The sequence below is a fragment of the Dama dama genome, chromosome 9, assembly GCF_033118175.1.
Source record: "Dama dama isolate Ldn47 chromosome 9, ASM3311817v1, whole genome shotgun sequence".
NCBI lineage: Eukaryota > Metazoa > Chordata > Mammalia > Artiodactyla > Cervidae > Dama > Dama dama.
In genome coordinates this window covers 94,903,375-94,928,504 of record NC_083689.1, presented here as the reverse complement: position 1 = coordinate 94,928,504, position 25,130 = coordinate 94,903,375, and the positions used below count along the sequence as shown (strand labels likewise).

The 25,130-nt window shown below is 34.5% G+C and overlaps 2 protein-coding genes and 1 long non-coding RNA gene across 13 annotated transcripts in view; 1 reads left to right on the top strand and 2 right to left on the bottom strand.

Annotated features, from left to right (window-relative positions):
• Positions 1–3,453, top strand: part of MCTP1 (multiple C2 and transmembrane domain containing 1) — a 556,529-nt gene extending 553,076 nt beyond the window's left edge. For 4 of the 11 annotated variants that reach the window (XM_061152021.1, XM_061152023.1, XM_061152018.1 and 1 more), the window contains one exon: positions 1,132–3,452. In XM_061152021.1, coding sequence (XP_061008004.1) covers positions 1,132–1,203 — 72 coding nt within the window. In that variant the 3' untranslated portion in view covers positions 1,204–3,452. Of the gene's footprint in view, positions 1–1,131 lie in introns of all 11 variants that reach the window. The other 7 variants (XM_061152025.1, XM_061152024.1, XM_061152020.1 and 4 more) reach the window with 4 other exon arrangements.
• The window catches only part of LOC133062687 (uncharacterized), a 31,486-nt gene extending 21,029 nt beyond the window's left edge, over positions 1–10,457 (bottom strand). The window contains exons 1-3 of the long non-coding RNA XR_009694233.1: positions 10,442–10,457; positions 6,604–7,110; positions 4,498–4,673 (exon numbers count right to left, since the gene is read on the bottom strand). This is a non-coding gene — a long non-coding RNA (uncharacterized LOC133062687). The remainder of the gene's footprint in view (positions 1–4,497; positions 4,674–6,603; positions 7,111–10,441) is intronic.
• A 2,083-nt stretch (positions 10,458–12,540) lies between these two features.
• Positions 12,541–25,130, bottom strand: part of SLF1 (SMC5-SMC6 complex localization factor 1) — a 69,348-nt gene continuing 56,758 nt past the window's right edge. Inside the window, exons 16-21 of the mRNA XM_061152016.1 lie at positions 20,717–20,862; positions 19,647–19,810; positions 18,718–18,854; positions 16,694–16,786; positions 16,102–16,284; positions 12,541–13,487 (exon numbers count right to left, since the gene is read on the bottom strand). Of these exons, the coding sequence (XP_061007999.1) occupies positions 13,006–13,487; positions 16,102–16,284; positions 16,694–16,786; positions 18,718–18,854; positions 19,647–19,810; positions 20,717–20,862 (1,205 nt within the window). The 3' untranslated portion in view covers positions 12,541–13,005. The remainder of the gene's footprint in view (positions 13,488–16,101; positions 16,285–16,693; positions 16,787–18,717; positions 18,855–19,646; positions 19,811–20,716; positions 20,863–25,130) is intronic.

Here is a 25,130-nt window from a genome sequence, read left to right as displayed (position 1 = left end):
ATTCACGTGACTTTACTGCGGTGGTCTGGAGATAAACCTGCAATATCTCTTAAGCTTTTATCATTTTTAATGTAGTGTGGCATTGAGTTTTCACGTTCATATCCATTTAATTTTGAAGGTCTTAGAAGAACCAGGTAAAGTTAATAAAGCCTGTAGAAGATTTTGCCACTCAGGGATTAGTCCAGTTGGGGTGTTATCCAACAAGAAACTTATAGAGAAGATGGGGAATGAGAGAGCATTGCATACAGAACCTACCGGGGTGTCAGGGAGGGAGGGCAGTCCTCCTCCAAGGAAGATTCAGCTGGAATTTGTGAAGGGAAGTCACCATTACCTCAAGGAGGAATTAGGGATATTAGATGATGAAAGCAAAGTGTGCCAGCAGATACTGAGAAAAACACTTCCCTAAATAAACTGCATGAATTAGATGAGTTTTAAAGATGGCTATTTTAGAGATCAATAAAGGGGGGGGGGGAACAGTAACTGATTTTTTTCTAAAACTTTTTATTTTATATTGGAATACAGACGATTAACAATGTTGTGATAGTTTCTGGTGCACAGCAGATTGACTCAGCCATACAAAAGTAACTGATTTTTGAAAATGGGGGCATATCTTAATCCTTTGAGGTTAATTAGTGCTCGTTAATCATTAAATATTTTCAGAGTAAAATGAGAAATGTTTTTATTCAAACTACTGAAGCTGGGTTGCAACAGTACTTTTTTCCTTTGCTTCTGTTGAGTCTTTGATTTGGTATCTGACCCGAAGGTGGGCTGGATGGAGATGAAGCCTATATTAAACAAGCACATAATAAACTGCAAAGAACCATTATTCGGCCCTGCAAAATAGATGGAGATGCTTCAGCTTTTAATATTACATGTGTATGGGTGTATGGGTAGTGGAGCTCCTGGCCTGTTAGCAAAGTTCCTATCAGGGCTCTCGTCTAGTTTCTGGCAAGATTTCCCTTGACTCTTGCTCTGTCTTTCTATTGTTTACTGCATCCCAGCTGCAGGTCTCATATAGCTTCCAGAGTGAGCACTTTTCCCCCAAGCACAGGCTCTCAATTCCTTTGCTTTTCCTTCCTTTGCCAGAAAGTGGCCACCTGACCAGCCTTTCTCTGAACTCTGTTTAAACAGGTGCAATACCAAGAACTGAAACCAGATCCTTCTCATAGCCCATGTAAAAGGAAGAAAAACAATCTTGGCTAGCCAGCTCCCAGCACTGGGGAGGCCAGCATCTGTTTGGGAGGATAAAAGAAAAAGCCTTCAGCCTCAGCAGCACTTCCTTTCTTTCTGTTTTTTATTTATTTTGCCTTTTTATCATGATTGAGAGAATTTGTAAATAGTGTAGAAAGGCGTATGTCTTTGAAAATATACTTCCATTGTACAGAAACAGTTTGATAAAGGTTTAGCTATTGCTGCCTAAAAGGCTTGCTAGCTGTGGATAATAATATAACACTGGAACAACAAATGTAAGAATGGTTAACATTGGGAGATACATACTTCTCTAATTACAAGTGGAAAAACTAGAATATTAGATTAAATGCTCAGCTGTGCTCTGATTAAATCTACATAAAATGTAAATGTCAATTTGAATTTAAAGTTTCTTTTTTATGTGACTATTTTTTATCTGAAAAATAATCCATTACAGTTTTCTATGTTTTATACATTCCAAAAGGGAGGGGGGAATCCCAGAACTTGAATAATGGAACAGATGCGTTTCAACTTACATAGTTTCAGATCCTGATATTCATTCCTGTGCACATTATTTAGCTATGACTAGGCTGGTTTTAAGCTAATGAATGAAAGCATAGTCACCTCAACAAGAGAATTTTCCATACCTTGAAATCCTACAAAGAAAATTTTCAAATCTTCTATCATTCCATCTAAAACTTTAAAATCTCTACAGGACGATACAAAAAATACTGCCATGTTTATAAATGAATTTTTATACCAACCACTATTAATTTGTACCAAGTCAGCAAATTAGCAACCCAGTTCAGTTGTCAAAAATTTGGCAAATTAAATTCACATTGGTTTGATGTCAGATTATGCCTCTGTGCATTTAAAAAATATGCAAGTATTTCACAGAAAAAAAATATATCTACTTTCTCATTAGGTTACTGAAATGTTTTAATGCATTTATGATTTTTGTTATTAGTGTCAATTTTAATGTAGAGGAGAATGCAGTGTACTAAGTGATATGCCAGTGTCTCATTACATTCATTTTTAGAAAAAAATAATCATTCTTGAAAATTAGAATGCATGGAAACCTATTTTGTAAAATAAACTGCTTATGGGGAGGGGAAAGTTTGCCTTTAAAAATGTTTCACTATTACCACAGAATCTATACTTAAAAACTGCATTCCCAAGACTCTCATGTAGTTTTTATACCTAGATTCCTGCTCTATCAAGGGAGTATACCTCTATAGAGAAAACTTGGTGAGGATGTCTTACTTCCCTGACTTGGTAGGGGACTAAGTTTGGTTGATACTGCTGCAGACAAGTGTTTTGTACTATTTATTAACAATGTACTGGGATAGGGTAAAGGTGAGGGTTATGCTGGAAAAATGTAGAAAAGCTAGAGCAAGAAATATATATTTCACTCTAAAAGAAAATACTTTAAAAATAAATTTAATCTCAAAGTTGATTTTTAAAGCATTTTTATTTTAAAGCTATGTCGTTAAATACTATTTCTTATGATAGAACTATTTTGATCTGTTTCTTACACTATGCTTAAAAGAATGTTAATTAAATTCCCTTTCTACAGAAAGGCCTTGACCTCAGTATGTTCTATTTAGTGCATCATGTTTATGACAACATGCTTACGTCCACATACCATCATTATCTGTTGCTAAGACATTGTTCTCCATGAAGCTGATGTTATTACAGAAAGTTTACTGATAGTATAATGTTTGAAGTAACTTTTGATTATACTTTGTGTGAGATTTATGTTCTGTGCTGACACTGTCTACTCAAATGTCTACAACCCTGATATTCTACCACCTCAGATGTGGATAGTAACCATTAACAGATGATTGATTTGATTTCTCTTTGTTTCATTCTATCAAATTTCAGATGTTTGGTTCACTGGTAATGTTGACTATTCACTGCATTAAATAAAAATAACCTTTTCTAAGAATAATCAGTACTTCTTTTTGGTGTTGAAGGAGGAATGATGGAAGATTATGTGCATGTTCTCATATAAATGATACTTAAACTCAGGTTTCGTTTGGGGAAGGGGAAAAAAAAAAAAGGCTTTCCCTGAAACCTTGACTGTTGTTAAATAAAACCCAATACTTCTGGAGGAGTAAGTATCCAGTGATGCTGCTAGAGGAATTAAGAACTATCTTGAGGCATCAAAGTGATAGTCAGAGGAATAGTCACTGCTTTTAGGAACTACCATACTCACAGGCTGGAAACAAGAGGCTGTGACTAATAGAATTTTAACCACTTCCTTCCCCTTCTCACCAGTTCTGCCTTTTGAAAGCTGCTTAACCTCATTTGGCTTGGAGAGATTTGTAAACATGTAAATATTTTATGGTATCTTAAGAGACTGGATGTCATTCTAACACCTATTTGGACTGCTATATACAGTAGTCACATGAACTATTAAATATATTCCTCAGTATCTTTTAGTGAGTAAATTTTATTGAAAGTCATTCATTATCCAAACTATTATTACTGCCACTAACTGTGGTAATTTATAAGAAATACACATTTAAGATTTTTCCATTTATAGAAAGAATGTGGTACTTGTTCATTTTGGTACTGTTCCACACATTCAAACTGATAAGATGCTGTCGGGATTCCAAATTAATTGTGAATCTATGCACTAGGATAATCTGAACGGAAAGATTCTTTAAGTGACTCTGTTCTGTGATATATTTATTGAGTACCAACTATACAACTTGCTCTGTCATAGGCAATGGTCAAACCAATGAAAATATTAAAATCAAATCTGGAGCTAAAGTACAGTGAGAGCACATTTTAACTGATGTGATTCTGAAAGTATCTCTTAAGAGAATCTTATTGTGTTAGTTTCGGAAAGTATCTTTTATGGAACCTTATTGTGTTATTTAAAAGTGAAGAAAAATTTAGTAGTAAGTTCTCTTATCCAGGGTCTAGGTAATATCCAAATATCTCCAATGCTGAAAGTAGTCTACTTCTCTGTTGACAGGTCTTATTCAAAGGCTTTAACTTCAGTTTATATACTTGTTAAATATATCTAAATGTTTTGATTTTGTACTTAGCATTAAAAATAAACCAAAATATAAAAGGCAGTTACTGCTCCAGAAATATACAAGAGAGCCACCATCATACTTGTTGCAAAAGCCTCAGGTGTTATCAAATTAAGGGTTAAATTGGGGGCTTTAAAGTCAAGTATGACTGTGTATTTGGGTACAGATACCTATTTATGTGTTTCATCAATCTAGAATCAGCCTTTTCTAACTGCTTGGTCAAGTATGAATTAAAACAACATAAAAAATAATGAATACTTACAGTTCTGTCACTCCTTTGGATTGTAATTCTCCTTCCAGGATGACGGGTGTAACTCACTGAAAGAAAAAACACCAACATCCTGTGTTTTTCTGTTGAAGCTGTTCCTCTTCTGCCTCAGTTTCTTTCTACATTTGTAGAGCGGCAGTCACATCATAAGACTCACACCAGCTGAATCTCTGAGAATTAAGAAATATCAAGGAAAATTTCTCATCATGTAAGAATACTATGTAGATAAAAACTGCTAAATGTCCAAAGTGGTCATATGCTCTAGAAACTAACAATACTGTGAAAGGTTTGCTGGAATTTAATGATTCTATCTGTGCTTTTCCAAAGGGATCCACGGTTGAGAATCACTCTCCCACAAAGGTGGGGGGAAAAGAATCAAATATGTTATTGGTTTCAAGTAAGTTTCCATTTATCGGGCTATTTCTTCATATGCTGAATTAGCAACAACAAAGAGTGTTCTATTGCATGTACAAGCAGTATTTTTGTAGACAGGTTTTTTTTTTTTCTTTTTTATGTATATGATAGCTGTGTCTCCAAATGTCACTGAAAAATTATATGACTCCACTTAAAAAAAGTTAACAAAACGGCACTGCTCTTTTGCTTTCCTCTATTTGATGTTACTAGATTAAGCTGAAAGTTCTATTTGTATTAAGGAAAACAGAAATAAGTAGCTGTGCCAAACTGTTTTCAGTTTGTAGCAAAAATAAAATTGCAACATAACTGTCCTCTGCTATAGATTCTTCAATGGTCTTTCAAAAGTGAAAAAAAAAAATGACCAACCTGAGAATGATGAGCAAACCTAAAAATCAACCACCTCTTATTTTCTCAGGATAAATAAATGGATCTAAGGAGACGTGGCTAAGTGAGGTTGTTATTGCTACTAGTGAGGTGAGATGGTCATACTAGGCTCAGCTAGTATTCTAGCTAGCTTGCCTCTTTTCTCCAAGCAAGAATACTGGAGTGGGTTGCCATGCCCTCCTCCAGAGGATCTTCCCAACACAGGGATCGAACCCAGGCCTCAAGCTTGCAGGCAGATTCTTCACCATCTGAGCCACCAGGGAAGCTTGTTTTGGACAGAGCAAACTTCAAATGACACAAGTCAACTTGAGGCATTTTATTTTGCTGGAGTTAAAATGGTGAATTTAGGGGAAATGCTAAATGCACAGAGAAAGGTGCAGCCGTGGCCCCAACCACTCTTGACTACAAGAGACACATTTGAGACAACAGTCAAGACTAACTACAGAGACAGCTGAACCTTAGCAGAGAGGTGAGGCAGAGGAGATGCCAAGATTTGTCCCAAGCTCAGAGATCTTCTTTTAGTAAAGTCACTCAGAAAGCTGGAAACTTTCTAACTAAACTGTATCATTTCCACAAAACATTCTTCCTAGGGTACTGATAAGACACTTTAAAGTTAAAATCTGTGTGTAACATGTCATAGTGAAACCATGGAAAACAATTTATTGATGTCAAGAACTAATAAACTCTCCAACCTTACTCAATGGTATACCTACCTCTTAGCCTTGTCCTGGAAGTCTTGCAAATTTCAGATTTCACTAACACAGAGGCTGAGTAAACCACAGGAAGGTCTCTGAAGCACACAGTAACCCACCCAGAAAAGTAAAATACTATGTATGTACAAAGAAGGATTAATAGTTTTAAAATCAATCAATGTGGTGTTCCATTTTGTTTGAAATTGCTGAACATTACTTTTTAAATTTCCCTATAGGATTAAAAAAAAGCATTTTTAGATATAATAGAGAAAAAATTTTGGGAGGATATCACAGAACATCCAGCATTTGACAATTTAACCAGGGATCAGGCATACTAACTTTTATAGCGTGGGTTACCATGTACATACCATTCTTGTGGCACTATGATGCTAGTACACAGAACACACATGTACTTGGATCTCCCAATGACTATGACAATGACACTAGCAGGTGAGAAATGTACCCGAAAGGACACAGTGATATGATTCACCCCAGTGTACTATAATTACGATGTAGGTATACAATGTATTGATATAAAACAATTGTTAAAATACTATATTTTGAATTGCACTACTTAAAACAGTAGCTTATGAGAAGTCATTTTCCTCACCTTCATAGAAGAGGTAAAAAATAACATGCTTTTGAACAACAGTGGCAAGACATTTTCATAGAATTCTCTCAATAGATGACTGACTGCTTACATCTGAATTTGTTGTAAATAGTATGTATTTAGAAGGGAACTTCTTCCAGATCTAAGATAGTGAAAGACAACAATTATTAATTTAATCACACAGTAGTGAACTCCCTTTAAAGAAATTAAAGATATGTGCATATGTGCTCAGTCGTGTCCAACTCTTTGTGACCCCAGAGACTGGAGCCTGCCAGGCTCCTCTGTCCATGGGATTTCCAAGGCAAGAATACAGGAGTGGGTTGCCATTTCCTCCTCCAGGGTATCTTCCTGACCCAGGGATCGAACCTGCATCTCCTGCATCTTCTGCACTGCAGGAGAATTCTTTTACCATCTGAGCCACGGGGGAAGCCCAACTAAAGGTACAACCTTTGATTAATTTAGCCATCATTTAATCTTACAGCTTCTCCCTGCTTTTTGGTGTAGAATCTGGGAAAAAAAAAATCAGAACAAGTAACTAAAATCAGAAAAGGCTAATAATGACGATATGGTAACATGACTCCACAAAGTATTATTAAATGAAAGTTGAATCTTTAGCACTTCAGGAATCCTTCTCAACAGTAAAGACTCCACGCAACATGGTAAGGCACTGCTTTGAAGAGGCTGAATAGAAGACAGAAGCAGCGTATCAGTAAAATAAGACAGATTCACTTTCAAAGGAAGGGCATCTAGTCCGAGAGTACTGAGGTCTACATTAGGTGATACGAAACTTAATTTTATCCTTACCTTGAAGAAAAATGGCATATTTAAAAAATGCACTGTATATTTAAAAAATCCAGTAGATGCCAATTTAAATAAGACCACTTTAGAAAAATTTAAGACTGATTCTTATTTATATTAGGAGCATTACTTTAAAAAATACATTGGCTACTAGTATTACAGACAAATATAAATCATATTACAGGGAAACTTGGAGAAGTGAAAAAGAAATATTCAAAATTCTCTCACAAATACAACCACTATTAGAAACAGATTTGCTTACAATCTTTTCCCCTCTGTAATTTTAGTTAGAGGAAATAATTTAAAAACATTTAAGTAGTTTCTATTTTTTTTAAAAAAGGACTAAAATTCGTTCAGAAAAAGGAGTTAATAGGAACACATTCAACCACTTTTTATAAATGGTTTCAATCTCTCAAGTTTATTTCTTCAGTATTAACTTAAATTAGTACTTTTATTCTTTATTTTTGATTGAATTTTTAACTAAAAGACTCTTCCATCACACACTATCTTGATCCTTGTTTTTCTGAACATTATTCAAAATTTACAAAGACAGTTTATTCCTGAGATTAGATCTGTCTGCCTCTTTTTCTGACTTTATACCTTTACTACCTTCTCAATATATTAAACGTCATCTAGAAATCTTTACCCTCTTTAAACCACAAAGATTCCTGAACATTTCCCTCCTTATCCCTTTGCCAACTTTCTATCTTTACAATTTTAAGTTTTCAATAAAGATATTTAAAATGCATATTTTAATATTATCAAATTTTACCCACTGCTGTATAATTCTATCTTTGTGTTGTAAAATAGAAACAATTCAAAACAGAAAAAAAAAAATCTATTTTTAGGATGAAGTCAGATAACCAAGTCATATATTCCTTAAAACAAAAACAAAAAGCTATTACAGATCAAACCATTCTGGTCATTAGAAAAATTTATCAGTGTCATGACAAAAACCATGGCTGACCTAACCTTTAAGCTGAGAAGTACTGACAGCAAACTAAATTCTTTTTATCTGTCACCACTTTAAGAGTAATGATTTTTTCCCAACATAACTATTTCATTTGAGGAAAGAAGAATGGAAAGTCACTGAAAATTTTAGTTCATCTGCTATTAAGATAAATGATAGTATAATAGGTGTAAATTCAAAGCTGGATTCCAGACTTTCAGTTCAGTGCAGCTTACTTGCTGGAAGTGCTAAGCACTTTTTAAAAAAAAAACTTCCATTCTTTGGTAAAACTAAATCATACTCCAACATAGTCATTCTCTATTAATGTTTAATGCCCATTATGCACTAATGTTCACTTGATCTAATTCAGATACTTTTGAAAGGAAGGAGATTAGATTTACCAAATCTGGGTTCAACAGTCTGAAAAGATTTGGGGACCATGGTAAAAAGAAAGACAAAAATTTGGAGAAAATGTTTCATTTTTAATTGAAGACAGCTCTTTATAGACATTTGAATAAGGAACTTAATTTTTTTGGTCTATGTTCACAGCAATATTACACATTACAAATTAAATATATAAAAATAGTATATACTTATTAGGATATTGTTTTTATAATAACTGACCACTGATTACTTTGTTGATTTAATACTCTTGGATCTTAATTCAGCAAGTACTTTAAAAATCCAAAGAATAGTTCACTATGTTTCTGTTTTAAGAAAGAAAATACATATATATTGAACAGTACAAATACAGTATTATAAAAAAAAAATCAATCACATCTATCTAGTGCTAAGGGTTATACTTCAAAATTAAAACAATATATATATAGTGTAAGTGTATTTGAACTACAGGCCTACATCAAAAAGCAAACAAACAATACCTATGGTAAAGAATCCAAATATACAAAATGTTGGAAAATATACATCAAATACACAAAATACAATTTTGCTTTGAATGCAAAAGTACTAATTAGCAAATTCTTCTGTGATAAAAAGCTAATCATTTGGATTTCTGATTGGAAAATATCCTCTTTTTAAAATAATTTAATAGAATGTCCCCCCTCCCCCCAGAAATTCACATAAATTCATGTGTCTTGGAGAAAAAGCTGCTTCTTATTTTCACAAACTGGGAAACATGAATTAAATATATTTTGGATATTCTCAATGATTAGTATTTACCTAAGAGAACTTTTTTGAACATCTAACATCAACAGTGTTAACACTATCTTGATTGTTCCCTTTAAAAAGGTCTTCATTTAGTGGGATTTGTAGTACCCTAAAAGATATATGCTTAAAACCTAACAATACCACAATCTTTTCTAATTTATAGTCTAATAGTCTGTATCTCTGGATCAGAGCAAATAACAAAGTGTATCATCCTACCACAATTCCTTTTAACCTACAAAGTGGATTTTTTGACAGCATAATTTGATTTCCAAGAAATAGTTAACTATTCAATGTCTTCAGTTTTGGTATCACCAGACACAGTGTAATTCCAATAATGCCACCACTGACCTTTCTAACTCAATCCACATTTGCTATAAAAACAATTATCATTCTGAAGTTTGCAAGCTCCACGTCAGCAAGAGGTGCGACTGGTGTGGAAGCTACGTGATAAGCGCCTGAGGGAAAGAGTGCCTCACGTCACTCAAAGATGACCCCTTCCTACTGATTAAGGAGCAACAGTGACAGGCTCTCATTAAGTTCATCATTTAATGGGAAAGGTGTGTAAATGCATATGGATTACACATTCCATCAGTAATTTTTTCATGTGAAGGTATTAATTTAACCCTCTATAAAAGAATAAACAAAAGTGGCAAACATTTCTTAGTGTTTATATAAAGTATCCTAGCATTAATGCATTTGCATTTACCTAGGGGAATGAGTACTGGGTTTCACTAATGCAAAAGCAAACACGCCACATTCTATTCACTCTAAAATTGGTGAAGTCATTATACTGATCAAAGGATTAAATGATCAGATCCTTGTAATGTTCACATTTAGAAATGAAAAGAGAATACCAATTACTGCAAATTTAAGAAATTAATTTTCTTCAACAGGCTACACAGAAGACAGTAAAACTGGACTTACCTTCCTAGAATGTAAGCTTTCCCTCTCGTACTGTAGTTGGCCCCTGTCAAGCATACCACCTGGTACATAGTAGGTGTTCAAGAAACTATGAATTCAAAATACTGACTAATTTAGCACTTGATTTAATGAGGACAAATGTCTTTCTGGTTATTTTGGAGTTAACGAAATAACAAAAAAAGGTATATACTTGGACCACCTTATTATGCATAGGAAAATTAAGAATAAGCTAGAAAACTTCATAGAGTCCCTTCCTGAAAAGCTGACGGTGAATATTCTAAAATCTTTTATATTCCAAATACCTGTGGGGATTATGTATTGAGAAAGCTGAATCTTAACAGCTCAGAAATCTCCTTCCAAGCTTTATTTATATTGTAATAAGGGCTTTTATAGGCTTTAAAAAAAAAAAACAACTCCACTGAACTATGATATGAAATCTGGCAGAGTACAATGAAGAATAACATTACTCAGCTTTCTGTTCGGCTGCTGCAACTTTGAAATACCTGCAAGTAAAAAGTCAGGGGTCAGAAAGTCTATAAATTTTATCTATTAAAATTTCTACTTTCTTTATATCTAAAATAAAGATGAGGCAATTATGTTTTCTAAAATAAAACATTTAAGAAGTAATATGGAAAATACAGTTTACTATCGCAGGCTTAAATTCATATATATTTACCAGTATTACTAACTAGACCACAAAATACTGTAATCTATTTGCCAAGTTATACTTCTAAAGAAGTGCAAATTGCAATGATACCTTCTTGAGATAGAGACCTGGCAGTTTAGTGTTAAATATTTCATGTCAACATTACTTGTAGAAATTGGCAGACAGAACAGTTATGAAATATTAATATTAACTGCAACTCAATGAATATTTCTTGTGAACATTTAATTTAGAAAACCACTTTTTCTTAGCAGCACAAAACCCTAACTCATGATGGTGATTATCTCATTAACTTAGTAATTTCTTAAGTTGCTAATAATTCTATCTAAATGATTTGTTTTAACTAAAAGGAGTTAAAATAATAAAATACAAAGTAACATTAAGTGCCATATAAGGTGATAGGCTAGTAATTTTATCGTGACCAAGATACCTGGTGTTATTTCCATATGACAGGTGCAACAACCAAAATTCAGAAAGGAACTTGCTTAATTTAGTTAATAAGAAATTACACAAGAACTTGAAACTATGTTTGTCTGATGTCAAAGTCTATGTTTTTAAGTTTATATTCATTTATCAAGCAAGTGTTATTCCACATGCCTTCACAAGTAAGTGATCTAAAGTCGCTGTTCTTCAGAATCAAAAAGTTCTTATGCATCATCTGGGGAAGCACTTAACTCTAAAAGCATTATAATGTGCCTTAGTCTCTGCTACATCATGTTTTCTTTGATATTTTGGCAGTTGTATGTCACATCTGAAGGCTAACTAAAAACTTTTTTACAGTAGGTGTAAGAAATTACTGATTTTAAAATGTAGAAAAAAAAACTTGATTTTTATTCAGAGGTGATATACTAATGTAGAAATTTTCAGTTTAAGACTATAAACCCAGTAATAAAACTCTTAGCATTTGTATCCTGCTAAAAGATCTATTTCCAAAATAAAACTAAAGAGTGCTGCTTTTAACAGATTATAACTGTTGTGAGATCATCACTTAGTTACATAAAATCTAAAGGGAAGTTCTAAAGACTGTTTCTTTTCCAGGTGTATCACAATGTAACTTACTCCACTAGTGAAGCAACTCCAGTTTCAAACTAATTGTTATCCATATCCTTTTTTAGTTTTACTATAAATCAGTGTTAGGAAAAACTGCAAAATGAAATGTTACTACTCTGTAAATTCATACTGGACCGTTAAGATTTTAGATAATCTCAAATCCATTACTTTGTTGCCATTTATGATCTTAATATTTAATAAAACATTATAAAGCAGATTATTTTACTTAGAGAAGAGCAGTTACATGGAGTAGAAATACACTTTGTATAGGAACTGCTAAAATAAAATAGATCAAGGGGTCAAATTATTAAACTCTGCACGTTTACTACATTTAAAAACCAAAAGAATATATTATTGTGAACTCTGAAATGTTTATTTTAGAAACACGTAAAACTAAAATGAGTATTTTATTCCAACAGCCTACAGAGAAGAAACAGGGAGCTACATGTTTATAGGTGCATATTTGCATGAATATTCTCATTATGATTCTAAGACCCAAAACACCTAAAATAGAGAACATTACATTTTGATTTAAAAAAATATTTAAATTAAAAATTTTTACATGTACAATGTAAATAAATAATATCACTTTTAAACCAAAAAATAATACAGATTAATAAAAGCAATGTATAACAAACGAAACTATTTTTTTACTTTTCAGTTAAATTCTACACAGTGGAAAAAGAAGCCTATACTTTGCATAAGTTCTTTAAGCACTTTTAAAATTTAGCAAGGCTGCAAATTCTGCAAAATAAATAAATGAAATTAACGTGTTAATAAGCAACGAAGTCTCTAATAAATGACAAAGCAAGCTGAGCAGGTTTAGAAAGCTGACCCCTATTTTTTGGCATCATCATGAAAACTCTGTGACCGACCTACACATTACTTCCAATGTCACCAATAAGGCCTCAGTGTGTACTCCAGGACACACTTTTAAATTCTCAGGCAGTTCCTTCAGAATATTTGGGAGCTTCTGCAATGTCTTTATATTTCTAGCATAAAGATCCAATAACCAGTCAGTATGAGCACTAGTGGTTTCCTTATAATTCTGACAGGCTATAAGCAGCTCATTTAGGTGAGTTAATCCTTTGAAAGCTAAGAACAACTCTGAAGACAAACCAAAAATTGAACAAAAATTTAGTAACATCCTACTAAGTAAAAATGAGCCAAATTCAAGTTGCTGGTGGTAAAAATGTTTTTCTGCTTGTGCATGAAAGTTCTCCACTGTATCTTCTATTTTTGTGATAGCAAATAGTTCTTCCTTGATTTGAGATGATACCACATAATCCAAGGGCAATTCCCCCTTACAGTTCCTCTGCTGTAGAAGCACTGGGCCTGTGAAAAAGAAAATGCAAAATGTTAAGCGTAAAACACTTTGGCAGCTTAACAGCCATATTTTCTCTTTTTTTCCCAAAGCCACCCAGGGCTCAGTTTACAGTCATATTTTGTAGCAATTCATATTGATATAATTACCTAGCTATATATACTAACTGCCTAACAAAGGTGCTTTAGGAAAAAAAAACACCTAGCCAATTGCCTAATGAGGTTTGCCTAAAAGTATATGCCTTAGTTCAATAAATAACATATATGGTGTATGTGTGTGTGTGTGTGTGTGTATATATACATAAAACTTTGATAAAACTTTATAAATTGTCATCTTGAAATATCAGTGTTCCTGGAGGAAATTAACAAAATACATTCATCTTAAATTCTGTTTGAGTCTTAAAGATATTTCATAATACCACCAAGAGGAACAAGAACTGCCCCCTTCCACTGCTAATTGGCGATAGCAGCAGTGCAGACTGCAAAACTTTGCCCCAGAGACAGAACACATTTTTCATTACCCTTGCTTACGTTCAATTTTTAGTAAAGGTAACTGATTCACAAAAAAGGAAATATTAAATGCTCTGGGACAAACGCAGATTTCATTTCACCTATGCTAGTTATACCCATCTAACCATCTACTTACAAAGTACTGAAGACAGAATTTATCCCCTGGGTAGTAAAAGATGATATGGGAGGGGCAAAATAACAGTGACTCAGTATTTGGTCACACTGTAAAGAACAGGAGTACTTTGTACTTCTGCCAATCAAATCCTGTAATTATTTATGCACTTTGCCATACAAATGTTACAAGGAATGAAAAGGTTTGAGTACTAGCAGACATAATCTGAAGATTCTACCTTACAACACAGATGTCATCAGATCACAGTTGCTAAAACTCTTCATGATGAATCTGACTGGACATATGTAGTGGGGCTTAGATAGACAATGTACTTCATTCTTAATATAAAAGATTAACCAGTGATGACATATGATTAATATATAATTTATAGAAAAAAAATTTAAATCAAAACTAGATTTCATTATGGTGATATTTGCCCCAAAATTTCAAGTTACTTCTGTTTAAAAGAGAAAATACAACAAAATTATGAATCCAAGATACCAGAAGTAAACAAAGTTTTTACAAACATAAATAAATTTGTAAGCTCTCAAGAAAGACTAAGCAACTCACAACAAAGAGATAACACAGTTTCTATAGTGATCATACCAAACCATTTGATAGGTCCAAACTCAGATTATAATTAAGGCAAAGACAAGTCTATATGATTGCCAAAGGGCCTTGATAAATCCAAGTACAAGTAGATTTCCTCTCTTAGGATAAATAACTCATCTGTGTACTATTCTTCAGCAAAGGTCCTAAAACAATTCACACTGGTTAATATAATGCCTTCTTCTTCTGAAAAATTGGACTTAATGCAACAAAGGTTTTATATCCCTTAGACCATGTGAAGCAAAGCCAAATACTGGCTTGGTATGTCACATTCATGGTTAAGCAGAAAAATGAAATACTTCAGAGACAGAACAGTATGGTTCTGTAACCATATAATACTAAAAAAAAGTGTAAAAACTGAAAAATATATTGATTATGAAATGGTATAAGTAAAACAGACACACAAAGGCCTTTAGGGGGCAGGAGAAGACTATAAATAACCAAATACACCAAACTACAATGGTATACAGCCTTCCTTAGATAGACGAATGAGAGCTAGATATAGATATACAGTAAAGAGATATCTAAATAAAATACACTATTTTCATCCAAATAGCTTTAATTACTGGACAAATAGTACAATAGTATTTTTAATGCAAATAAAAGTAACAGGAAATTTATACAAATCTGCATTATAAGCTTGTCATCACTTTGTTTTTCCTTTTAAAACCCAAATCAGTTTTGAACATTTTGATATAAAATTTATATTTTTCAGTTCAGATATAAGAAGAATATCACTGAACTGGGGGGGCTGGGGAAGGGTTTGGAAAGCAGAGATCAGATAAGAAAGGAGCAGAAAAAGCAGCAGATGAATACTGAGCTCAAGTTACTTCCATCACAAACCCCTACACAACAGTTATCACCATTTGGCAATTCTCCTACTTAACTTAATTGACTACAAAATGTGAATGAAGAAAAGATATTCTAGGATATCTTTTCTTGTAAAGAAATGACTCATTAAGGAAAAAAAAGAATCATGTTAGCAGTTATATACAGGAAGTGAAATAAGAATGAAATATCCAAGTACTCACAAATGAACATTTACATATACTTATTAATAAGCTTTCAGAAATAGTTGGTTTATAGACATTACATACTTTTAAGTAAAGGGATTAACAGTAAAAGCCAACATACCCAATTCAAAATATATTCTTGTAACAAAGGTAAACAGGCTTAATGGCACAAGAAATAAATTCATTTCATCAAAAGGCTTTTACTCTTACTAAATGAAAGGCGCTTATATGTTAGCAGACTTTTCATGTTTACCTTTCATTTAAAATATAATAAAGGCACCTTTCCTTATAGATCTTAAAATATAAAATGCTTTCTACCTCTGAGGGATTCATCAAAACACTGGATAATTTATCATAACCCGCTTAGCATAAATGCACTCACCCCCATGCTGGAGCAGCAGCTTGCCAATTTCTACATGTCCGTTTGACAGCGCATCATGCAAAGGAGTCACCCCGTCCACTTGAGTGAGCAGATCTACCTCTGGACAACGTTGCAAAATTTCCTGGACACACACTGTGTTGCCATAGTTACAGGCTTCATGCAAAGGCGTCCAGCCAGCATTGTCTAAATTAGAAATCAAGGCAAATTTTTAAACGGCAAAAGTACGACTTTTGGTAGTGAAGTACTGAAATTCTACTTTCCTTATCAGTGTGACTTCATAAGTGCCTTATATGCAAACAGAATGCTTTGATATAAATGCCTAGGGGTATAATATTTCTAATTATAGAAAATAAAATAAAAGACAAACTATTTTAAAATGTTGATGGTGGGGTATGTCAAAATATAGATGCCAAAAATGACTGTGCATTCTTCTACATCAGTATATGATGAATTTCTTGGTTTTGCTACCAATAATACTTTTGAACATATGTTAGGTAAATATACTTAAGTGATTTTTAGTAATGCTGAAATTAAACTTTTTAATATCACAAATATAAAACACTGAATTAGACAACAAAGATTTAGAACTTACCTTTAACATTGATGTCTATTCCTGGCATAGAGAGAAGAAGAATCAATTTCTCCACTTGGTTATTTATGCAAGCTCTATGGAGGGGTGTTTCTCCTGCCATAAAAAATTAATAGATTATCCCAGAGAAGACAAGATATCAACTAAAGAAAATAATCAAAGGGCATGAACTAGGAGATCTGGCCCCATGCCAGAAAATTATTTATTGAGTTTTCCTTTTGACTGGTTTAAACATCTCTCACATTAGGGAAAAAAAAAAAAAAAGAAGAAGGGGGAGGGAACCCCATCCCCTTTATAGAGCCTCTCTGTCAGCAATTCAGCAATGAAATTCTACTGCAAAAGGTTTAACACAGGCATTGTCTCCTCCTAGCTCAAGGTTTAAAGCTTCAATCCTGCTATAAAACCCCCAAATGATCAGAGAATACCAAAAATACTGGGTTTTACAGCAATAAAAGTTTAGAGTGCAATTGCCCTCTCTTAAATTTATTCATGAACCTACGTTAAATGTATGGCTCTTTTTTATACAGCATTGATAGCTTAATTCAAATGAATGTTTCTGGCTAAGCACGAGTGCCTCTACACACTCAAGTGTAATTCAGAACTTCAAATCCATTAACAGATGGTTTGCTGCTTCTCAATAGGCTGTCTGGCTTGGCTACAGCAGCACAGAGAAGGAGAAATGGGGGAATCTTAATATAAACACACACGCACACACATACATGCACGCACACACACGCAAAAAAAAATCCTTGGTACCATTTAAAGCTGAACAAGAATGAAAAATAGAATGATAAAGTCTTTTCTAGAGGGGCAGGGGGTAGTGTGCAATTAGTGCCTGCTGCCTAAAACTGTCTATATTCCTCTCTGTTGTAAACAAGATTAATAAGATACAAGGAATGATTTGATGTAAGGGGAATTAAAAAATATTAACTGATTGCTTTGAAAATGAAATACATACTGAATCAAACTCTTTCTTGCTATAAAATACTAAGCAGCACATTTTTCCAGTGTTCAGTTTTTACAGATTATCTCTACAACTTCTACTAAAACATTTCTTTTAAAGGCATTGAAAAGCTTTTGAAGTTTTTCCCTACTATTTCTCAATTCTCTTCCTCCCTCCCAGTTCCTTCTGCTGTTCAGCCTAAAGTCATTCATATTCATTTTACTTTCTGACACAATCAACAAAGAAAAAGGACACTTTTGTGAAGTTAATATCTGAGTTCACATTTAATACATTTTTCATATTTTGAGGCAAATGGACAGTTGTTTTACATTTGTGATATGCTACTATGAACTTATGCTATGTAGAAATATTATGAAAGCTTGGTACCATAATGATAACATTTATATTAAGAACATAGTATAGGTCATAAACAAGAAACTTAGCAATTTACTTTGGCCAGATGTAGACTCTTGGAAGGTATCATAATTTTGAGTTAAAGGGGTACCTAAGTTAAAGAAGGGCCGGGGTGAATTATTACAACGCTATTCTTGTTACTCCATCCCTTTAGGTACTTAGGTTCCAGTATAGTTAGAACCAAAAGCCAAGCACATTTCATAGTCTGGGCTCAATGCCTGGAAGAAAAAGAGTCCATATGCTTAACACAGCTATGCAACATAGCCTACTTCTCATTCTTTGTTCACAAAACGTCTAGAACTGAAAGAGATGAAGACTGAATTATACTTTCAAATCACAAGACACTGATCCTAAGCAGCACAGGTTGAGGTGGAATAGAAAAGTAAGGCAGGCAAATCTGGAACGAGCTCAACATGAGCTACACAGTGTTTAATATTTGAAAAGGCAGGTGGAGAAAAGGGAGGAATACTCTATTACACCAGGTATTAAACACTTTTTTTTTTTATAAATGGCAGTTCAAAAAATAATATGCTCTCCAAGAAGGTATTTTCCTGGACCTCGTCCAATATTTAAGGTGACGTCTTCATCAAGGTCAGTGTGTAAAACTTCCAAATACTGACTACAACCACACAAACTTCCTAGCATAAATTAATTTAAATATTTGGAATACCTTTTAAATTAGTCTTGTGAAAATTTATCTTTGTAGTAACTAAAGAGGGGCAATTCTCCTTGGAACATGACAATTCTCCTTCTGACTTCTTTTTCAATCTTTTTAATGATGAGGAACATTTAGCAAGATTCAGTTCTCTGAAAAGAAAGTAAGACATAAGGAAAGCTTGTTTCTCACCAAAGCATAGCAGCACAAATTATATGGTGAGTTAAAAAAAAAAAATCTAGCATTCTTTTAATTTAAACCCCACTATTCATTCAAATCTTTACTGCTTTCTATTTTTATATTTATTTCAACTGTATAGGAACAAATTCTAATGCATTAATTTTCATTTTATTAACTTTGCACCCAACTGACCACCAAAAAGTTTATGAATACTGAACGTCAGATAAACAAGTTGAGACCAAGTAAATCATATTTGGCAGAGAGACTAAAGCAAAATGCTAATAAGATCAAAATTCAGGCCCCTACTTCCCATTCTTATTTTCATATTCTAATCCTATCCTCTTCTTCCTAAAAAGATTTCAAGTTTTCTGAATTTTGCATGGCATACTTTGAGAGGCAGTTTCTCATTTGGGAAGGCTATTAAAACAATTCAGAGTATCTTACATGACCATGCATTCTGAAGTCCCATCTTTATTATACCTAAGTAATATTTTAAATTACAGGGAAAAAATTGTGTGGAACAATATTTTGATGAAGGGTTTTATTTCTTTTGGAAAAGAATCTATTTTTTAATAGAAAGAAAGCATGAACATTGAATTAAAGAAAGTGAAAATGTTGATCATGTGTACTCGTAGGTCTAAAACTGAGTTTTCTGCTAACCAGCATAATTCAGACAACATCTCAGATAACCATACGGTTCAGGAAATGCCTGAGAAGAGCTGTACTTGAAAGCAAAGCAGAACTGGTGTACAAGCATCACTTACGGTTTCTCTGGCAGCCCTTCACCTTGTTTTTGTTTAGCACCATTCAGCATTATTAAGGCCCTCTGAGATTCAAAGCAAGGCCGTGGTCCTATTTTCTTTGGTATCTGCATCTTTCTAGTCCCGCGCACACCAGTTTTCCCCAAAGCTGGCAAGTAGGAATATACCTGTTGCAAAATAATATTGCTTTCTCAACTACAAAAACCTGGAAACAGTAAAGAGAAATTACCTGATTCATTTCACCATTAAATGTAGTTGTATTTTCTTGGTTTCCTCAATATGGTTGCCTCCCTATCTCATTTGAACATGCTAAAATATTAAGAAAGCTGCTAGTTCCATGTCATTATGTCAATATGACATACACAAGGAGAAAATTACTTTCTTAAAAATAATTTTTTTCAAACTCAAATTTGATGTTCATTTAGGAAAGCTCTTTTGATGAGTATCATGCCAACTTGTTATAATTAATTTGCCTATTTTTAGTATTTATGGTTTACGTAAAACTGGCATTTTGTCATTTCCATCTTGGTAATCCCTTCCTTTAACAGAAAAGAAATCTGGAATAAATGGAATAAGGAGTGCAAAAGTCATTAAAGACAAGGATTGTTGCAAACAGTATTTCCCCAACCTGACCAATTAGTAACAAGTATATTTCTCATTTGTTGAAGAAACTGCTAGAAATAGTAAATATCAATAATAGCTAAAGATAGCCAAGATAAAACTGTTTATATGTGTGTAATCTTGGAGTCACTTGCAAATTTTGCTTTTTAAATACCATTAAATGCTATGTAGAATTTTTCTGGATCACAGTCTTTCCAAAATAACAACATTAGTTACTGTGGCAAGTGATACAAAGATTCTTGTATAATTTTTCTGTTATCAATTCTTAATTATTCTCAGGTAATTAAAATTTCTATTCAATAATTATTAGATTTTGAGGTAGAAAACTACCTGCTTTTATATCTATTTGAAAGATGATTAATATGCTCTGTACAATTATTAGAATATTTAAAAACTGAATGTATAAACTTACTTCTTAAAAATTAAAAGAACTAAAATAGAGTGGCACTTACCATTTTCTGAAGAGAAAGTGGCTCAGAAGAAATACTAATGGAATTCTGTAAACACAACTTTTTAAAGACTGCCTCTGCAACAAACATTTGAAGCCAGGAGGAGGAAAAGGAACCAATAAAAATCTCTAAGTCCTGTGAAGAAAAGTCTGTAGAAAACAAGAGAAGTAAATATAGTTATTGCTACACACTATAAAATTTCTTTCTATAGACTATTTCCTCCATGGACTTTATTCATTCAAATGATGATTTCTACACCAGTAAGATTCACCCACAAAATTTTAAACCATGAAAATAGATAATATTCCTAATCCTTGGTCTTCAGAAGAAGTTTTTTTTAATGGCATATATTCTCACATTTGAAACAACCATTACTTTTTATTATTTGAAATAAAAGGCTGGAAATTTTATATATATATACACATGATTTGAGAGATGATATATGAATAGACAGACACGGGTTTTTATCACTATACTTTCCAATTAAAGATCTCTTCCCACAACTGGGCTGTCTATAAAAACCAAGTTCCGGTTTTCTAAACAGACACAGGTGTATTTAATTTGCATTGATTAGTCTTGAGCTGATAGGAAGACATTTTTCCTCCAACCACATCCACAAATCCTATCATTGCAGAGAAGGATGAAAGATAAAGAAGAGAAGTAATGTAAGACACCCTTTCATGGATCACAGCCTGATTGTGGAGAAGGGGATTAACTAAATGAGGCCATGGGCCATGCCATGTAAGGTCACCCGAGATGGCCAGGTCACAGTGAAGAGTGAGAAACACTGGAGGAGGAAAGAGCAACCCACTCCAGCACTCCTGCTATGAGAACCCCATGAACAGTATGAAAAGTCAGAAAGACATGACACCAGAAGATGAGCCCCCCGGGTGGGAAGGGGTCCAACATGTTACTAAAGAAGAGCAGAGGGCAATTACTAATAGCTCCAAAAAGAATGAAGTGAGTGGGCCAAAGCAGAAACAATGGTCAGTTATGGATGTGTCTGGTGGTGAAAGTAAAATCTGATGCAATAAAGAACAATATTGCATAGGAACTTGGAATATTATGTTCATGAATCAACGTAAATTGGACATGGCCAAGCAGGAGATAGCAAGATTGAACACTGACATCTTAGGCATCTGTGAACTGAAATGGACGGGAATGGGCAAATTTAATTCAGATGACCATTAAATCTACTACTATGGGCAAGAATCCATTAGAAAAAATGGAGTAGCCCTCATAGTCAACAAAAGAATCTGAAAAGCAGTACATGGGTGAAACCTCAAAAACGACAGAATGAAGTACTAATCTCATTTCTGGGGCAAACCATCCAACATCACAGTAATTAATCCAAGTCTATGCCCCAACCACTGATGCCAAAGAAGCAGAAGCTGTAGGTTCTATGAAGACCTATAACATGTTCTAGAACTTATGTCAAAAAAAGATGTCCTTTTCATCACAGGCAACTAGAATACAAAAGTAGGAAATCAAGAGATACCTACAGTAATAGGCAATTTTGGCCCTGGAGTACAAAATGAAGCAGGGCAAAGGCTAAGAGTTTTGTCAAGGGAACACAGGGTCATAGTAAACACCCTTTTCCGACAACCCAAGAGACATCTCTACCCATGGACATCACCAGATAGTCAATACCGAAATCAGACTGATTAGGTCCTTTGCAGCTGAAGATGGGGAAACTCCATACAGTCAGCAAAAACAAGATCTAGGGCTGACTGTGGACGTGGAAGAAGATATCGGAGGAGTAAGACAGGGAGACTGCCAGCTTCCCTACAAATACATCAAAAACTCATGAAGATATGGAACAACTCCTACAAAGCAACCTCTAGACGACAGCAGAAGATCCCAGGCCTCCAGGGGGACAGGCTAAGCTCCCTGAAATGAGAACACAGGCACAAGTGACCCCTAAGAAGAAATCAACACAAACCACTCAACCAACCTTTTCCTCCAAGGGCAGAAACAAAAAGGAAGAAGGAATACAATCCTAAAGCTTGGGGAAAGGAGACCTCAACTGGGGCAAGTTAGGAAAAAAAAAAAAAAGATGAAAAGACCTAGAGCTGACTGTAGCTCAGATCATGAGTTCCTTATCACAAAATTCAGGCTTAAACTGTATGCCCTAAATCAGATTCCTTGTAATCTTACAGTGGCAGTGACAAGTAGATACACGGGATTAGACACAGCAGACAGAGTGCCTGAAATAGGGAGGTTTGCAACACCGTGCAGGAGTCAGTGACCAAAACCACCCCAGGGAGAAGGAAACGCAAGACGACAAAGTGGTGGTCTGAGGAGGTGTTACAAAATAGCTGAGGAAACAACAGAAGGGAAAAACAGAGTTCAAGATAACAGCAAGGAGAGATAAGAAGGCAACAGAGGAAAACAACAGAATGGGAAAGACTAGAGATCTCATCAAGAAAACTGGAGATATCAAGGGAACATTTCACACAAGGATGGGCAGGATAAAGGGCAGAAATGGAAGGGACCTAACAGAAGCAGGTGGCAAGAATACACAGAAGAACTAATGACTCAGACAGCCACGATGGTGTGGTCACTGACCCAGAGCTGGACATCCTGGAGTGTGAAGTCAAGTGGGTCTTAGGAAGCATTACTATGAACAAAGCTAGTGGAGGTGACAGAATTCTAGCTATTTTAAATTCTAAAAGATGATGCTGTGAAAGTGCTGCACTCAATGTGTCAGTAAATTTGGAAAACAGCAGTGGCCACAGGACTGGAAAAGGTCAATTTTCATTCCAATCCCAAAGAAGGGCAATGCCAAAGAATGTTCAAACCACTGCACAATCGCACTCATTAGACATGCTAGCAATGAAATGGTCAAAACCCTTCAAGCTAGGCTTCTACAATATGCGAACTGAGAACTTCCAGATGTATAAGCTGGGTTTAGAAAAGGCAGAGGAACCAGAAATCAAATTGACAACATTCATTGGATCATGGAGAAAGCAAGGGAGTTCCAGAAAAACGTCTGCTTCACTGACTATCCAGAAGGCCTTTGACTATGTGGATCATAACAAACTGTGGAAAATTCTTAAAAAGATGGAAATACTAAACCACCTTACCTGTCTCCAGAGAAGCCTGTATGCAGGTCAAGAAGCAATAGTTTGAACTGGACATGGAACAACTGACTGGTTCAAGACTGGGAAGGGGTACAACAAGGCTGCATATTGGTCCCTACTTATTTAACTTAAATGCAGAGTACATCAAGGGAAATTCCAGGCTGTGTTATCAAAAACTGGAATCAAGACTGATGGGAGAAATATCAATAACCTCAGATATGCAGATGACACCACCGTCATGGAAGAAAGCAAAGAAGAACTAAAGAGCCTCTTGATGAAAGTGAAAGAGGAGAGTGAAAAAGTTGGCTTAAAACTCAACATTCAGAAAACTAAGATCATGGCATCCAGTCCCATCACTTCATGGCAAATAGATAGTGAAACAATGGGAACAGTTACAGACTTAATTTTCTTGGGTTCCAAAATCACTGTGGATGGTGACTGTATCATGAAATTAAAAGATGTTTGCTCCTTGAAAGGAAAGCTATGACAAACATAGATAGCGTATTAAAAAGCAAAGACATCACTTTGCCAAAAAAGGCCCATATAGTCAAAGTGATGGTTTCTCCAGTAGTCAGGTAGAGATGTGAGTTGGACCATAAAGAATGCAGACCACCAAAGAACTGATGCTTTTGAATTGTGGTGCTAGAAAAGGCTCTTGAGAGTCCCCTGGACACCAAGGAGATCAAACCAGTCAATTCTAAAGGAGATCAACCCTCAACATTGATTGGAAGGACTAATGCTGAAGCTCCAATACTTTGGCCACCTGGTGGGAAGAGTTGACTCACTGGAAAAGACCCTGATGCTGGGAAAGACTGAAGGTAAAAGGAGAAGGGGGAGGCAGAGGATGAGATGGCTAGATAGCACCACTGACTCAATGGACATGAATTTGAGCAAACTCTGGGAGATAGTGGAGGACAGGGAAGCCTGGCATGCTGCAGTCCATGGAGTGGCAAAGTTAGACACGACTTAGCAACTGAACAAGAAAATGATTCTCCATCAAAATACTGACCAAAAGGACATTACTAGAATACCAGATTCACTTGTAGGATTAAGTGTATTATTCTACAAGCTCTATAATAAACAACTTAGTTTCACCTATTAGTTGTAGAAAAGCTACTGCTCTTAAGGGTAAATCATTTACTTGACTTCTCTATCTTGACAAAGGCTTAAAATCAACATGTACTAACAAAAATTTATGAGATATTAATTTGAACCATTTTTAGATATATATATATTTTTAAAACTGCCCATCTATGGCTTAATTGGAAGCCTAAGAAACCAATTATGTGTGCTTTGAAAAGGGGAAGGAAAGGCTTAAACACGCATTTCAAACA